Source organism: Suricata suricatta, chromosome 8, assembly GCF_006229205.1.
Source record: "Suricata suricatta isolate VVHF042 chromosome 8, meerkat_22Aug2017_6uvM2_HiC, whole genome shotgun sequence".
NCBI lineage: Eukaryota > Metazoa > Chordata > Mammalia > Carnivora > Herpestidae > Suricata > Suricata suricatta.
The window spans coordinates 34,264,521-34,281,648 of NC_043707.1; the positions used below are offsets into that span (position 1 = coordinate 34,264,521).

Sequence of the window (17,128 nt, forward strand, 5' to 3'; positions counted from 1 at the left end):
GGAAACCGGCTGGCGCACGAGCAAGGTGGAGACTGATGCCATCAGTGAGCATGTACAGGTGAGGGGTTCCTGGAAAGGAGGAGCTTCTCCCGGGCCGGTACGACAGCTGCCCCCACAAGCGTGTGGGGCCCCCCAAGTGGGGAGATGTGAAGTCCCGTCGGGGCCAAGAGAGGACTCCTCGCATGCTTTAGTTTTTCAAATCACTATACTCAGAAAATGTTCTTACTAGCATGCCACCATCGAACGGGGATAGGGTTTTTTTCTGTTTGTTTGTTTTGGTTTGTTTGTTTTTTACATTTATTTATTATTGAGAGACAGGGTAGGGGCAGAGAGAGAGGGAAATACAGAATCCGAAGCAGAGCCCAGGCTCTGAGCTGTCAGCGCAGATCCCAGTGTGGGGCTCGAACCCACGAACCATGAGCTCATGACCTGAGCTGAAGCCAGATGCTCAACTGACTGATCCCACCAGGTGCCCTGGGGATAGGTTTTTTTTAAGCTAAATTTTGTCCTGATATGTTCTGGAAGAAATGACTGCTGTCGTTTGAGCCCACACTGTTCAAGTTGAGAGAAGGACCTGTACCCCCTGGGGAGGGCTGTGTCCTAACGGAGGCTGCCTGTGGATCTGCCCTGCCCATCTCAGTCACTTGGTCCATGGTACTGCTGTGTCCCTCCCTTTGAGTTTCTCGGTGGTGGTGGTGGTATCCCTATTTGAAAAAATTGGCATCTCAGGACTAATATTCAAAGAAATGAGTGTAAAAATGGACGTAGAAAAACGATAGTACATTTTTGCTGGAGAAGTCAGAATTAGTCACAAAGTGAAGGTAAAAATCCATGGTTTGTCTCCATGACTCATCGGTTATGTTTTTTGTCTTCCTGGGAAGGTGCTGATCTTGGAGTGTAGACCTCCCCTCGCGCCGCCAGTGCAGCGGGCAGGCCTAGAGGTCGGGGTGCTCACCTTTCGCTGACCTTACAGTGAAAGGTCATCCCTCCTTGTCTCTCTTTTGTTGTCTTGGTTTCCACTAAGATGTGTTCTCTAGTATGTAGAGAAAAAGACCGAATTTTTATCAGATTTGTATGGGCACTTTATTAAAATTGAAACTCTGCCCCGTTTCTCAAGGTTTTTGTGGCCACCATGAGCCATTGCTACCAGACACACCACAGCCTCGCTGTGTTCACAAACTGGCCGGGGGGGATCGTAAGCCTTCAGAGTCTGTCTCTCTCTCTCTCTCTCTGGAAACCACACATTATTTGTTTAATGCCTTCATGTGTTAGGATAATTTAATGGCTTTTTTGTGTGTGCCTCATCAGAGGAGAGATGAATTTTGATTCCGTCTTCAGAAATCTCGCGTTAAAAATCCCTCAAGAATTGATGTCTACCAAATGTCTTTTTATGGTCATTTGCCACCTTTCTGTGTAATTGCTAGTTGTGTGACCAGGTGTCAGCATTTTAATCTGTTTTAGTGGTTCTCGCTGCAGTGTCCTTGAAGGGGTGTGTGCACACATCACATGTGTTTGGGTGTGTGCACAGTGCTGGGCATGTGCGTTCTGGAGCACAGGGCCTTCGCATCCCCTCTGTGTTCTCGGCAGAGAGCACTGCGGGGCTTCCAGCCTTGCAGGTAGAAGAGAAATGGTTGCTATGGTGACAGCACAAGCGTGAAAACACCCCATCTCCCTGCGGGTATCTGTGTCGGGGAGGAGGCATGTGGGCAAGGGAGACGGGAGCGAAGAGGACGGCTTAGAGCACAGAGCAGAGCTGTCGCAGGATGTGCTTTTTCCTGTGTGCCCCTGGATTCAAGGTCATTTTCCGTTGCTGTGGAGTGGCTGAGTAATGTAAATGGCGTTTTACTCTTCAGTGTCCTCCCTGACTTTGAAGCAAAGGTACAGAGAATGAGGAGGACCTCTGTCACCTCTCTAGTCCCCAGAGGCCATATGGCTTTCTCCCAGACCGTGATTAGAAATGGGTGTCTGTATCTGTGGGCCTGTTGACTGTTCCACGTGGGATGACCCACCCAGACCCAGAACCCATTGCCCTTTGTCTCCACTGTCATGAGCTAAGGAGCCAGCCCTGCCAGCCCCTGAGACTGAATGGCAGCTCGTGCTCTGCATCCACACTACACACTGATGTGCCTTGAGAAAATGGGCACAGAATGAGCTTGGTGACTAGGATCAGCGCTGAGAAACTAGGTCCAGTCTGCTGCGTGCAGGGCCAGAGAGAAGCACACCCACAAGCTGCTGTGCCCAGAGGTCCGAGCAGATGCTCAGGGCTCTCTAATGTTGCAGGGGGAGAGGTCAGCACCAGAGTTCCAGGGCAGAGGCTGAGCCGCCTGCCAGCAGAGCTCTTACGGACAGCTTTTCTTAGAGACTTCCTGCTCCTCGTCTGTCCATAGTCACATCTAGCAGGTGACATCAGGAATCAAATCCAGGGCTGCCTTAACTCGCCATTGGGTGGTTTTATGTGTGATTTTGGTATAGTTGGCCAATTTTAACAGTCCAGATTTTTTGGATATGTAAACTGAAATGCTTACAAACAAACAGGTATGTCATCTGGATTCACTTTAAAATACACTGGGTGAGAGAGGATCAAAGGGTAGATGGGGTACAGAAAGCTGATTGGCCCTCTGTTGATCATTATTAAACCTGAGTGATGGGCATGTGGGGACCCATTACTCATGTTTATTGCCTACTTTTTTGGATATTTAAATTTTTTCTTAATAAAGTTAATTTTTAAAATACCATGTTTAAAAAATCTGGTTTCACTTGACTTTTCTGTATCTGTGCTCTTACCCACTTTGTTCCTTTGAGGGCATCTCTTGGGAACTGGAAAGACCCTTAATCAGATGGCCAATTCTGTGGCATTGTCACATTGTTGAGAGATGAGGAAAATGTGTTACATTGTAGGAAACTATCAAAAGCTCTTTGTGGGAAGATGTGAAAGGGCCGGTCATCATGAACGGAGGGGGTCTCTCTTTGTACAAGATCCTTCCATAGGAGTAGTAGTGACCTGGTGTTTTCCAGCTTCCCTGAGGAAAAAGACGTGAGCCACCCAGAAGGAATCCAGATGGGTCACGAGACCGTGCCGTGGCCACAGAGACCACTGCGGCAGCGGAGCCTGTGCCGAGGCCCTGCCGGAGGCTCTCGGGCAGCTCTGGACAGGCTCCCTTCTCTGGAATGCCTTCCAGCAAGCGGTGCAACTTCAGGGCCAGAAAAGAGACCAGATGACCTTTCAAGTGTCCTTCCAGTCCAGAGTCCCTGGTTTCAAGAATACTGAGGGTTTTGAAACTGGTGTTGGCATTTGGTTTTCAAAGAGAAACAGGCCAAAAAGTTTCTCAGATCAAATCCCTATAGTCTCATAAAAGCACTTTTTGGTTTTATTTTCTGTCAGAAATTCATATGAAAGGTATTTTAAATTTCAAAAGCTCCCTGTACCTGAGAAGCTGATCCAGATTCTAGCCCAAAGAGAGTGAGATAGATCACAATTTTTTCTTCTCTTGTCTTTGACTCCTGCTTTTCCTTTTCCCTTTGTCTCCCCACCTCGAGATTTTGCTGCTCGAAACATCTGTTGCCTCAGTCCCCCTAGCCCCTGGGCTCTCCTTCCTCCTGTAAAAGCGTCCTCCTGTCTCCCGAGGCCAGCACCCATTCTGACCTCCACTAGCTCTTCCAGCCTGGGCCTTCTCTCCTGGTAAGCCCTGTGCCCCCGAGCCCATTGTCACCGTGGCCCTGTCTGCCCTGCAGCTCTTCTCTCTCCCCCAAATTTTTCCTTTGGACTCACTCTCTTAAAACCTTTGCCTTGCTGTCATCTTGTGGAAGAAGCTGATGAAGGTGTCACCCCTTCTCCTCTCTGACGTTTCCTCCCTCTCCTCTGAACGCGTTCCTCAGCTGCTCCCTTGGCGTAGGCTTGTGCCAAGACAGGCTGTTTGGCTTTGATGGGAATTTGGTCATCCATTCAGATTTTTTCCTGAGTATCGTCATGCCTGAAGAAATGCAAAAGACACAACCACAACCCTACCCTGAGATTGGGGTCAAGGAGGCCGGCTCCTTATGCAGATAGCCAAATAGTAGTGAGATGGTGACAGGGGCTGCTGGAGGGAGCCGGGATGGGCAGGTGGGGGTGGGGTGGAGACACTTTAATTGCACACAGTCTGGATATACTTTATGGAAGAGGTAGATCTTGGCCTGAGTCCTAACGGGACCTGATGGGTACTGGCAGTATTCCTGGCCAGGGAGTGATGCAACCAGAGCCGAACAAGGGTCAGCAGTAGACGGGTGTGCAGAGCAGGAGGGATGCACACTGGGAGGAGGACTGGCCCTTAGATCCAAAGGGGTGTGCGGAGCAGAGGCCTGAATCTGGTTGCAGACACCCCGGGGAGCTGTTGTGAGCCTAACGCAGGGATGGTGTGACCAGAGTTCTGGTGGGAACGTGGGCCTTGTAGAACCATGAAAGAGGGTGTGATGGGGGGAGAGACTAGATACACCGTGTTGGGGCGGGGGGGGGGGGGGGGGCTGGAATATCTGGTCACTTCTGGTGACCTAGTGACCCGAGACCTGGTAATCCACGGTCCTTGGTTAACAAACCCTCCAGCCCCAAAGCCCCTTGGTGCAGGGTTGTGGGTGTTTGCTAGCATTCTCTCACCCTTCTCCAGAAGACCTCTGTGGGAGTGGAGTGGCCTGAAGAAACACTGGTCTTCCGAGGGCTGACCCAGGGGCCCGAGGGAGAGGCAGCAGTGGTCAAGAGCGATGGTAGAGGCAGAGGCAATCCAAGACTGGCGCTGGACAGACCCTGGACGCACATGTCCCCCTGCTGTGTGGCAGGGTCTGCATCACTGGCTATAGGAAAACTGGACATTTGACCCCTCTGTTGGTGGCTGCTACTTTCCAAGACCAGCATGATACTTTAGTCCTTGGGTACTGTAAATATGGCGGAAACCATGTAACCATCACAAGTTCTTTCCCCACCCATTAAAAAGGCTTGTTTTCCAGCTAAAAGCATGTTGGATAAGCTTAATTTCTCTCGCTCAGAAAAGCTTAATTTCCCTAACTCCCGACGTGCAGACAGAGAATTGCCTGATTCTCCTTTTGCAACATGTTTTCCCAGCTGCTGGGAGGCCTGCTTTTTTTCTGTGGGCCTCCTGACAGAAATGCAAACAATTTAAGGCCCTCTGGTACCAACTGCTGTTTATTACCCCAGGGACTTGGATATTGGTGTATTTTTCCCAGGAATGTATTTATCTGGAGTTGGTGGCTACTCCCCCATCCCTCCAAGCCGAGCTAGAGACACACAGGCAGCGGGCTGGGCTGGGCTTCCTTCAGCAACAGCTGCAGCCCCCCACCCCCACCCCTTCTGAGCAAGGTCACCTCCCTGCCCCGATCCAGTCCCATAGCCTCATTCTGCAGGGAAATGAAGCCCGTTCCTTGGATGTGGTCTGATTGGAACCGTGTTTTCTGTGGTACCTCTGTTAAGAGCTTCCAGCGGAACACAAAACCGCCTTTTTATACCTAGTTTTGTAAAAAGTGCATTTCCACCGAAGTAAGGCTTGACACTGTTCATAAATGAACACATCCGTTCGTAGGCCAGGCAAGGGAGGAATGCCTCTGGGAGCAGTTTGCCTGGGGCTGCTTTTCCCCCCCGCTGAATGCCTGGCGTCCACCATCCATCCCAGGGTGGCTGAAGGGAGAACACTCTCTTCTGTTGCTGCCAGAACCACAACAAATGACAACTTTCCGTTCTGTCATGTCTCTCGGCTCCACTGCTGGGCAAGCAATTCATTTTTCTACCATAAAAGGACAACGAAGCTTGTGTAGAGCCGTGGGGCCTTCTGCACTGCAGTGAGAAAGCAGAAGACAACCTTGGAGAGAGCACACCACCTGCTTAGGCCCGGCTGCCAGGCGGCAGAGGTCCGAGAGCAGAGAGTGGGACGCGTGCCATCTGATGGGCAGCATGAGGTCAGGACAGGCGCGGGGATCCTCGGCGGGACACCTGAGTGTGTAGTTCAGACCCTGTTCAGAGGAGCTGCGCTGGGCCTGCCCGGGCAGTTCTGTAACACTGGCCTCTGGGTCCCTGAATTCGTGCTTGCGGGTGCTGGATCGGCGAGGGGTACCTGGGAGAGCATATGGCCCCAGCACGTTTGTTGTGTGGGTGCAGGGACGAGGCAGAGTGTCAGGCTTGTGTAGCTTGAGGAAGACCTCCAGCTTCTGTCTCTCGGTTACACGTGGACTCTGCAGAGATTCCAGGAAAGGTCGGATCTGTGTGTGTCCTCAGTGGTCCGTCAGGATACAGTTTGCCTCCATTAATGGTGGGCCACAGAGACCCAGACTAATAGAAGTACTGTTCTTACCGGTGGGACTGTGTGTGAGTCAGCCAAGGTCTTTGAGAAAGCAGCTATTTGTAGCGTTGTTACCTGAGAAATCTGTGGGCTCTTGAGGTGATTATACGTCAGTGCTGCTCAAAAGTCAGCATAGGAGTAAGTAGAAAGCAACTGTTTAGCTCTTTTGACAACACGAGAGTGGGGCTATGAAATCCCTGCCCTGTGCAGCCTGGTGAAGGAACCAGAATGCCAGCTCAGCACACATTAGCAGCAGCACAGAGCGTGCTGTTTCAGCAGGAGCCCCACACGCCAGGGGCACGCCACCCGCACAGACCTCTGCCCTGGGCCTCTGCCTCCTCTAACTGAAGAGAATAGCTTCCCCAGTTGAGCCGAGAACAATGCCCACATCTTTTTGCCAGGCTCCCCTGGAGGTTTTCCTGTAAAGAAGAACGAAGATGTGTCATTTAAAACTTACCTTAACTCTTAACTGCACATCTGATTTCAGAGCAAATGCTGGAACTAAACCAAGTACATTCTTTAGGGAATAAAAACCATGGCCAAGAATCTTGCTGATCTGGAAATGTGGGAGGAAAGCAAGGATTTTCAAGTTTAAACTTTACTACCCCTATAGTACTGGTGGTCAGAAGCGATTCTCAGCTCGTTGGCTCAGAATCAAAAGTTAACTCAGAAGTCATTCCTGAAGAGAATATCACTGAGTAGAGGTAGCAGAAAGAAGCTCTGTACGAATGAGTCAGTATCACACATTCCTAGACCTTGTTGGAAACTGTAAGATTGGTTTAAACCTTACCAGTCCAGCAGATAAAGCGATTGGGTAGGCAGTAGTAAAATGGGGCGTTTTCACGATGCTTTTTCACCACGACCTGTCTAAATTCATTTTTTTCTCAATAGTGTAAAACTAATACCTTCTTAATCTGTTAAAGAGCTAATTGATAATATTTTTCCCTGGTACTTCTCAAGTTGAGATCTTCGCTACCCTTGGAATAAACGGAATAATGCCCCAGAAATTTTGTCTCCATCATCTGTCTCACACAATCTTTTTGTAGAAACCCTTGAAGCCTTTGTGTTTGGGTTGTTTTTGTTTTTTTTTTTTTGTCAGCAACAGCAAGTGAATTTCGTCTTCCAGAACACTTACTAATTCTTATTAACTGTAATTTTTATAAGGCTAATTGCTCAAGCAAATAGCATTTCCTTCTTGGATGGAGCCTCTCCCTCCCCATCCATCACTGTCTATGCATTCCTGGGCGTCCTGGCTGTGCGGTGACCAGCTTAGAGACATCAGCCTACTCACTTCCTAATTTGGTCACAGTGTGCTTCAGGCAGCCTTGCCAAACTTAGAAAAACACAAACACAGGGAGCAGCTTTGATACAGCAAAGGGGGATTTCCTCTTACCAAAAGACCCACAGTTAGCCTCTTGCTTCCTCTGAAAAGAGGAAGTGACACTTTGGGTGGTTGTAGCTCACTCCGAAGTTCCCCCTTGAAGCCTGCGCCTTCAGGCTGGCCTCTTCCCAGCTAGTTCCTGCTCATCCTTCACACCCCTCAGCATTTACAGAGTGAAACCTTATTCTTAAGGAATAAGAGGAGTTTTAAGGAGTAGGGAATTTTCCACGTCTGTATTCACCAGCAGGAAACAGGTGAAGTACATTTGGCGCATCCGTACAGTGGTACACCAGGGGATGGCAGACTTTTTCCATAAAGGGCAAGGCAGCAAACAGTTTAGGCTTTTCCAACCACATAGTTTTCTGTTGCAGCTACTTGGCTTTGCCATTGTTCCTCTCGAGTAACCCGGGACGATACGTGAACAAGTGAATGTGGCTATGATCCAGTAAGACGGTGTCTCTAAAAATCGGCAGCAGGCCAGATTTGGCCCGTGAGCTTCTGTCCGTCAACTCCTGGCATGTACAGTAAGATTTAAAAAGATGACATGGGTGCGGTGGTGCCAACACCGAGCTGCCCCCGAGATGTATTCAATGAAAAGAGCCAGGCGTAGAGTGGTGGGTGGGCATGGTAAGTTTATGTTGGGGTCTCTGGAGGAGATGTGTACTGACATGTACAGAAAGTCTGAGGGGGAAGGCAATTTCTTAAACTGGCCCGCAGGAACTGCATTCAGGGAGGCAAACAAGGGTGTGGGGGGTTGGTGAATGGTTCATGTCTTGCTTTCTCAGTTAAAAAAAAAAATAATGCACCCATTTTCATCAGTCCAGTCACCTCTGAACTTTTAAGGCAAAAGGATTTTATTTTGTTTTGTTGGCTATAAGGGAACTTGAAGAGAGGTAGAAATGTGATTTGTAAATTATGCTTGTGTGTTTTCAAGTCCATAGCCATTTCTCCTAGATGGTTATGGGGGCTGACGCTACCTCCCTCAAAGAAGAGTGTGTGGCCTCAGATTATACGTGAGGGTTGGAGTGTCAGGACAAGCCAAAAGAGCTGGAACTCGGCAGCTCTGCCTTTCTTGTTCTCCCGGGCCTCTCTGCAGGGGCCCCGTCTACGGCACATGCTCAGGAGCTGCTGCCAGGTACACGGCTGGTGAGAAACCTTGGCCCTGAAGTCAGCCCCACAGGGATAAATACCGTTTCCAGTAGTTATGATTCAAGACTCTTTCCAGCTGCTTCCTTTTCCCATAGAGACTCTTCCTGACTCACGAGTAAGAATGGGTTCTGATTCACCTAAGCATTATGACAACCAGTTTTAAAAATGTCTTCCCTTGTTTGTGAAATTAGCAGATAAAGTTGTAACTCTCCTAGTATGTAAAACCATTCAGTTTTGGTATGTGAGGGACAAATGAAAGGTTTAGTAGCAAATCCTTCTCTGCTTAAAAGACAGCGAAGATAGGAACTGCCCAGAATGGGGCTCAGCCCTGCTTTGTAGTCCCTCTCCCTTCCCCCCAGCAAGTGTTTCTCGAATAGCTGTTCTAATCCGTTTCCAGGCCCGATGTGCAGGCTTAGTGCAGTCATTCAGCTCGCCTCCGATGCTCAGCCGGAACGTGGGCTTTTGTACCTTTTGAAATCCCCCCCTTGCAACCATGATGATGTGGGGGATTTGCAGCGATGCGGGAGCAGCTGTGACAACACAGTCCTGTCGTCCGCCGGGGGCGGAGCCTGGCTGTATCGCTTGTCTTGACTTTTCCTTTCAAAGCAGTAAGTGGGAAGGTACCAGTTCCGCTGAACAAGCAGGCACTGCCTTTCTGAGAGAAGTCATTTAGAACATCAAGAATGTGTTTGAGAGATACTGCTGTAGTTTCCTCTGACCTCGATTTCAAACACTAGTAACGTAACGCTCCAGTGCCGGAGACTTAGCACGGACCCACTCTCTGCCAGGTGGCCGGAGACATGCGTCCACGCGAGAACACTAGGAATTTGTGCTTTACCGTATGTATTGCCCTGAAGGAAAGCTGGGCATTTCAAAAAATCGATTTGAATCTCTCCCTTTCTATATTTCCCTCTTCCCTCTCCTTTCATCTCTCTCTTTCTCTCTCACACACACACATACTCTCCTCCCAAAACCACCTGCACACCAGCACCACCACCCCCCACCCCCGCCATAGCTCTCTGCGTTACTGCTTTTAACCTTGAAACCTCTGTTGTGCACTTACGCATCCATCCTGTTCCTGCTGTTGCATTATTAATGGGCCAGGAGCAGCCCAGCCAGAGCACTGACATTACTAATTACTGCTTATAACCGAGAAGGAAGGAGCAGGGAGTAAAGTGGGTCACAAGACACTGTCATAACAATAAAATACCGCTGCCAGGCCAGATTGCTCGGTGTCTGTGCTCTGTTGTCCAGGGTGGAGGTGGGCCTCTGCCACAGGCTGACCCAGCAGGGACCCTCCTAGCGGGAGGGCAGACACTCTTCACGTGGGTCGCCCCGGGCTCTCCCTGTCTGTGCATAGGGTTAGAGAAAGGGATTGGTATTCTGTCAGAACATAAAAGCATCTAGAATTATTCTTCTGGCTGAACAACCTTCTGAAAAGAGGCTCTTTGCACTGGTGGCGTGAGCCCGGGGGAGAGGCAGCAGGGCTGCCAGGGAGAGCATGGAGGGTTGGTCCCGACCTCTCGTGGCCATGAATCGCATGCGCCTCCACGTCTGGGTCTCTTACCCGGCGGGTTTGCGAGTTCGCATGTGGATGTCTGCGCCAAGCGGGGTAAGCTTGGCGGGGCACACCCTCACCCTACCCACGACATCCGGGCCGGGGGCAGAGTGTCAGCAGAAAAGAGTCCTGAACTGAACTCTGCCCTCAGCCCACCAGGGCCCTTGCCTCCACCTTTCCTCCGTGGAACGAGGATGCCACCGGCCCTGCGCTTGCAGGCCTTGTGTGGTGCCTGCTGGCCAGCGTGGAAGGCGCTTGGGCCGGCGTGCCCGGTGCCAGTGCAGCACCGCCTCCAAGCTGTGGGCTTCAAGAACCTCAGCCCAAACCCACCCCGCTTCTGAGCAACACCGACCGTGTCTTCCAGAGGAACGGGGAGCAGAAAGGAACTTTAAGGATGTGAGTAAAGAAAAAACACCCAAAGTCTGTCAGCATGGGTTACCTGCCCCTTCAGCGTGCCACTTTCGTGAACTCCACATCTCTACATCCCTGTACTCATGTGCAAGCATGGAGTTCTCCCGCTGTGGCACCTCGGCTAGTAGAAAGTCCTGGAGGAAAGGAAAACTATTTTGAAATCATATTTTCTAATTGTTGAAAAGCATAAAAACCCATTTTGAAAGGACACAGAGCTTCGATTTTTCTTGAAACAGCTTCACAAAAGTGAGAACTTCTTGGTCACTTGACCATGGAGCTGAGAGAGGAGGTTGATTTCTAGGTGCCCTGCCTCCTGGTCTTGAGATGGCTTGCCTTTCTCTTTTCTTTGTACATCCTACAGATGTGCCCATAGTTGACAAAGTATGGGGCGGAGTCACAGTTCTCAAAACTGAAAGAAAATTCTGTCACTTTTCCCATATGTCACACACCAGCCAGATGCTTGAAGAGAGCCAGGTGGTCCCAGGCGGCAGCTCTCCCCAGCGCATGCATGGAACTCATTCTGTCTCCTCATCCTGCCCTCTGGTTCTTCCACAAGGGACAGAGCCCCAGCAGAATCAGAGGCAGCCTAAGCTTTTCTAGAGCCACTTGATAAAAAAAAGGCTATTTCCTTTATCCAGTTCTTTGAACTTTCTTCTTTGTTTCCTTATTCAGTGAGCATTCGAGTTCAGAGTCTATTAAATTTTACTTTAAAGGGCACAGTGGTCTGCACAGTAACGTTAGCTGTTAACCATTTAGGAACCTGTGTCATACATTATCAAAAGCAACCTTTTTTTTTTTTTTTTTAGTTTATTTATGTAGAGAGAGAGAGTGTGGAAGCGCATGAGCACAGGAGGGGCACAGAAAGAGAGAATCCCAAGCAGGCTCTGAGCTTTCAGCACTGAGCCTGACCTGGGGCTGGAACCCACAAACTGCGAGATCATGACCTAAGCCGAAATCAAGAGTCAGATGCTTAACTGACTGAGCCCCCCCCCCCTCACAGGTACCCCAAAAGCAACCCTTGTTTGATGAGAGTGTGAAATAGGTAAATTAAGAATGGCCCAGTGCTGGAGTCACCAACAAATTTTCAGATTCCCAAAAAAACTAAGACCTATAGGTACTGATCAGGAAACTCCTGTAAGAAATGCACTGTCAAGTGAAAACAGCAAGGTAAAGTGTGTGCAGTGTGAGCTCCTTTTGTATAAATATAAAGTTTGTGTATTATTTTCTCCTGGAATGAAACACAAAGCACTGAAGGAAGGCATGAAACCAGAGGAGTGCACTTTGTCTTCATTTATGCCTTTTGTGGTTCTTAGTAGCATGTGCACGGGTGTGTTTGCTCTCACCAGTAATATCTGAGATTAAAACAATACACCCAACAACTCCAGGACAGAAAACCCTTTTCCTCTGACATTCAGCCTGTCTGGACCGAGCCCATCAGTAGCTCCTGCTCCATTTCTTTCCAGTTCTTGACTATGTGAGTGTGTCGTATTGTATATGGTTCTCTGCCGTCTTCATTTACTATCTACTTGTTATAGTTTTTTGCTCTATTCTCCCAACATAAAATAACTGAAAGAATACTAGTCATTGCTGGAAATGCCTCTCAGTTTTTATACAGGTCTGTGCCTCCAACAGCAGAATGGAAGCCTGGTGTCCTCTCAAGCCAGCAGTAGGAATCCAGGACTTGAAGCAGGAATGTCTTCGTTAATAATCTCATGACTGTTCCCAGGGCATCTGGGGGCTCAGTCAGTTAAGTGTCCGACTTCAGCTCAGGTCATGATCTTGTGGTTCATGGGTTCGAGCCCCGAGTTGGGCTCTGTGCTGACAGCTTGGAGCTTGGAACCTGCTTCAGATTCTGTGTCCCTCTCTCTGCCCCTCCCCTCTCCCCCTCTGTCTTTCTCTGTATCTCACAGATGAATAAACGTTAAAAAGAACTTTTTAAAATACTCTCATGATTGTTCTGGGAAAGCTTGGCAGAGCTTCCTGCATTTTCGATATGAAGTTCTGTCTCACTCACTTGACCGGCAATGCCCTCTCCATCTGAGACCTAACGTGTCAGGGTACATATCTCCAGGCACACAGAAGTGAGATTCATGAGGCAGAAACTTTTGATGTTAAAATCTGTGTCGTAAGTTTTCTCAGTTACGGAACAGGATCAATACACAGGAGGACCTCATTAATTGAACATACCCATTCCTCTCACGTTTATTTACCACTCCATTCACCTCTCTGGTTTCGTTTCCAAATGACAGAGTTTGGGGCATAACCTACGTGGTCTGGCTGAGTCCTTCAGTCTTTCAGTAACTTGGTTTCCTCATCTGTACAATGGGTATAATAATGATAACCTGTGTCATGGGTTGCCTGAAGATTGGTGGAGGGAATGTTTGTAAGATTTTCAGGTGGCCCCTTTAATCTTCAGGTCCTTGAAATGCGAGTAGGTTCATGCATCTTCTCTCTCCCTCTGGGCACTTAGGCAATAAATGAAAGGTGAACATTGTTACTCTTTATTTCTCCTCATTTACCTATCATGTTTTTCTCCCCTGGAATGAGATCTGCTTACCTCAGAATCTTCCAAGGGGCAGAAGAAAAATTTAAGGTGTTGTTTAGATCCACAGGTCTTGGCATGAGAATCCTTCTTCAATACCTTTGTCCAAAAATTAGATATGAATAGACTCTGTTTTCTAGGAACTCAACCTGTTCCTTAATTTCTAGTTTGGGTTTTGAACCTGGTATTCCTGACAGATTAACATTCAGGTGACCATGATAATGAATCCGTTTGGAATACTCAGAGCCTCTGCTCTTACCTTGTTAAGATTTTCTGTAAGTAAGCTTCCATGACCACAGATATCACTACCTTGGAAAGATTTGTTGACAGGCATTCCACACCCAGCTGTCTTAGCTCAGGCTATTATACACATTACCATATATTCGATGGCTTAAACAACAAATGTTCATTTCTTGCACTCTGGAGGCTGGGAAGTCCAAGTTCAAGGTGCCCTGTGAGGCAGCTCCTGGTTTGCAGATGGCTGACTTCTCTAGGTATCCTCATGGCAGAGCAGAGAGCCAGCTCTCAGGTCTCTTCCAAGGAATCCCATTCACGAGGGCTCCACTGTCATGATCTAATTACCTTCTAAAAGTCCCACCTCCTGTTAACATCACATCAGGGGTGTTAGGATTTCAGCATAAGAATTTTGCAGGGACACTGACCTTCAGTCCATAGTACCAGCTCATACTGGTAGTTGGTAGTTGGTAACTACAGTTAACAGAGCCAATCAAGCAATCTAGACAAATCCCAGGAGCACACGCTGGGTGACTTGGCCTGCACTGTGACAGCGTTTCCTGGGGGCACTGCTGGGTGAGACCTGTGGCACTTGCTCAGAAAGCTGATGCCATTCACCCTGCTTGCTATGTGACCATCAGCCTACATTCCCTCTGATTTTCCTGTTGTGGAAAAATGGATGTGCCACCTCCTGTTGCAGCCCCCTTTCCAAGGTGGTCGTGAGGCAGGGGCGGCCCTCTGAAAGGGGGGAACTCTTCAGGGACCACCCAGCAGCGGTTCCAGGAGGTTTGTGGCAAGTACGCTCTATTCTAGGATTGGAACATTAGGTGTCTTCCTCTAAGACACACAGTAGGTTGGAGTGAGCAGTCTCTTCAGTGGGTGATGATCAAAGATAAGGTTATCCCCGGAAGATGAAACAAATCTGTGTGTTTTGCTAAGGAAGTAAAATAGAAGAGAGGGTCCCAGAACAACAGAAGCAAAGAACTCTTCAAACCGTGTGTGGGGGCTGCCCCACCAGCACCTGAAGGAGTGAGGACCAAGGAGCGTCCAGACTAAGTGAGGATTATCACTGGGCAAATTATGTGGGGCCTGAACACTGAAGATGTTTATCAAGGCACATTTTTCTAAAAGGTGCTCAGGACAGCCAGAGATTGTAGCTACGTTCTTTCTTCCATGTTTTTACAACGTGCGCTTTATTGAATTTTTTACATAGTTTTCTATGAGATCAGTACTTAGAACACATTATAATGCTACGAATGTAAAGAATTTGCATTTTGAGAATGTTTTGCTTTTGTCCAAGCCTTCTTAACATACATATTTAATTACAAGGCATGAGGATTAATGGGGCTTTGAATATTTAAAGCTCTTTTCCCAAGATTAATTTGATTTAATTACTCCTGAGCTCAGCGTTTGCAGCTTGGTGGCTTGCCGTTTGGATGTGTCTGTGCGAGGAGAGGGGCTCAGGCCGCTTCCCTGCCCGCCAGTCCCCTCCCCGTTCGTTTTCAGCGTCTCACTTTGTCCTCTCCATTTGGGGAAGAAAGAGAAAGGTAGCAGGAGTTGCCTCTGTGGTTCATCTTCCAGCTTGCTGTATTTAAGTAGTAATATTTAGTGTCCGTCCCTTAGCATCCAAGGTTAAGTCACAGGACGATTTCTGCAGCCTTGCTCTTCCAGAGACTTAAAAGTGCTCTCGCACCCTGGGTTCCTTCAGCCCTGCTGGCCTGTGTGGAGAGGAGGGCTAGCACAGGCCCCAAAGGAGCTCACACCCCAGAGAGGGCCCGGGGGTCGGGGCGGGTCTCTTCTCCTAACACTGATCCCAGTTATCCATCGAGTTGTGATGGCAGAAGAAGTCTGAGAGCCTGTGGGGCAAAGAGAAGGGTGACTTTGTTCTGTATGAGTGTGTCCTTTCCACCTCAGGCCACCACAGCCAGCAGAGCCACCCTTGTGTCCACACATCTGCAGTGGATGACGGCTATGGGGAGCTTCCCTGGGTCCTCCAGCCCGAGTCCAGTGACCAAAGGCTAGCTCCCTTTCCGCTGTGGTCTGGCTCCCTGTGCAAGGCAGCATGTGGAGTGAGCAGCCAATAGCGAAGGTAGCAGGGTGGAGGGGGTGCAGAGGGTTTGCCAGCAGAAGCTGGCTTCCTTCGGCTGCAGCTCACCTTGAGCAGTGCCAGGAGCTTGTACTCAGCTGTACAGGTAGACAGGGTTGGATGATGGCCCGTGCCCGCACAGCCTGAGCTGGGGGTTGGGGTGCAGCCACAGACCACCCCAGTCAGGGTGCACATTTCCTTCTTGCTGGAGGAGAGGACCTTACAAAAGCAAAACACCTGGGCCTTGAGTAGAACTGAGGACGCTGCACAGCTCCTCGGGCTGATCTTCACTGCCACTGACACAACCCAGGCCTGCCTTCTGGAGACTCCAGGGAGCTTGCTGCTCCAGGAGTGGTAGCCGGTGCTTCCTGGAGCAGGTCAGGAGTCACAAAATCTGGCAGTAGTCTGAACATCAGGATGGTTTTGTTTGTTGTTGTGTTTGAACGCACAGACTCAGCTTAGAAAGCCCACGTCCAGCCATCACAAGTTAGTGCCAGATACTGGCCAGGCTGAATCGCTTTTCTGCCCCCTTGTTCTTTACACATCACCATCTGCTTTTTTATCTAGTCCTTAACTTAGCCATGGCCAAACTCCACACCATATGTAAGTTGTCATATCATAGTGTTACTCTTTTTCTTTAAGCAAAACCTTCCCTGCCCTGTCCCCATCCATTTGGAATGAAGCTGGAGGATCCTGTCTCCCCTGCGTCTATGTGATAATGGCCAGAGTAACTAGGCTGTAAACTCTGCTCAGCTCATTGTGAGCTTTTTGTGGCTTTTATTCCAAAATATTGATGGGACTGCCAATACCCCACATCCTCCCCAAATAATTATACAGTTCATTTATCATCTGCTGCTGTGTTAAGTCCTTTAAAAGTGATTCCCCCCACTCCTCCAAGTAACCCTGAAAGAGATGTCATTACCCCCACTTTACCAGATGGGGACACTGGGGCCAGTGGGGCGACCTAGTTGGGCGGGAGCCGGCAATACAGGTGGTGAATGGATTCACCCAAGGCAGAACACAGGAGATAAAAGTTTATCAAATACACCACAAGGGAGTAGCTGGCAGGACAGCAAAAGAGAGACTGTCAGGAGACAGTGGTAAGGGCATTTGGTTAAGTGGGGAGTGAAGAGGGATGGGAACAGATGGAATTTCCTTTTTTGGTACCAGTGCCCAGTTGCAAGTAGCCCTTTGGTCAGCTAGGGCCCTTTTCGGGGTGGGGTGCTTAATGAGCCTGTTTCCATTCTGCCCGGTGGTCACTTTGGGCCCTTTCACCTCATGCAGGTTCCCGTTGCTCAAGCCTGTTGCCTCACAGCGCCTCTTCCTGGCTCCGAGGCTAAGTACAAACACGTAGAGGGCCGAGCCAGGATTGAGGCTGCGCATCTGTTTAGAAGGTTCTAGTGGCATAGGTAAGATCATGATGCCCCTGTGCCTGTGGCCGACGTTA

General features: G+C 49.2%; 1 protein-coding gene across 11 annotated transcripts in view; it reads left to right on the top strand.

Annotated features, from left to right (window-relative positions):
* The window catches only part of RNF216 (ring finger protein 216), a 139,824-nt gene that overhangs the window by 66,569 nt on the left and 56,127 nt on the right, over positions 1–17,128 (top strand). For 2 of the 11 annotated variants that reach the window (XM_029948044.1, XM_029948046.1), the window contains exon 14: positions 10,560–10,804. The exons of 5 other annotated variants lie outside the window; for them this stretch is intronic. In XM_029948044.1, coding sequence (XP_029803904.1) covers positions 10,560–10,804 — 245 coding nt within the window. Of the gene's footprint in view, positions 1–4,640; positions 5,246–10,559; positions 10,805–12,423; positions 12,609–17,128 lie in introns of those variants that run through there. 4 more of the 11 variants (XM_029948045.1, XM_029948050.1, XM_029948047.1 and 1 more) reach the window with 4 other exon arrangements.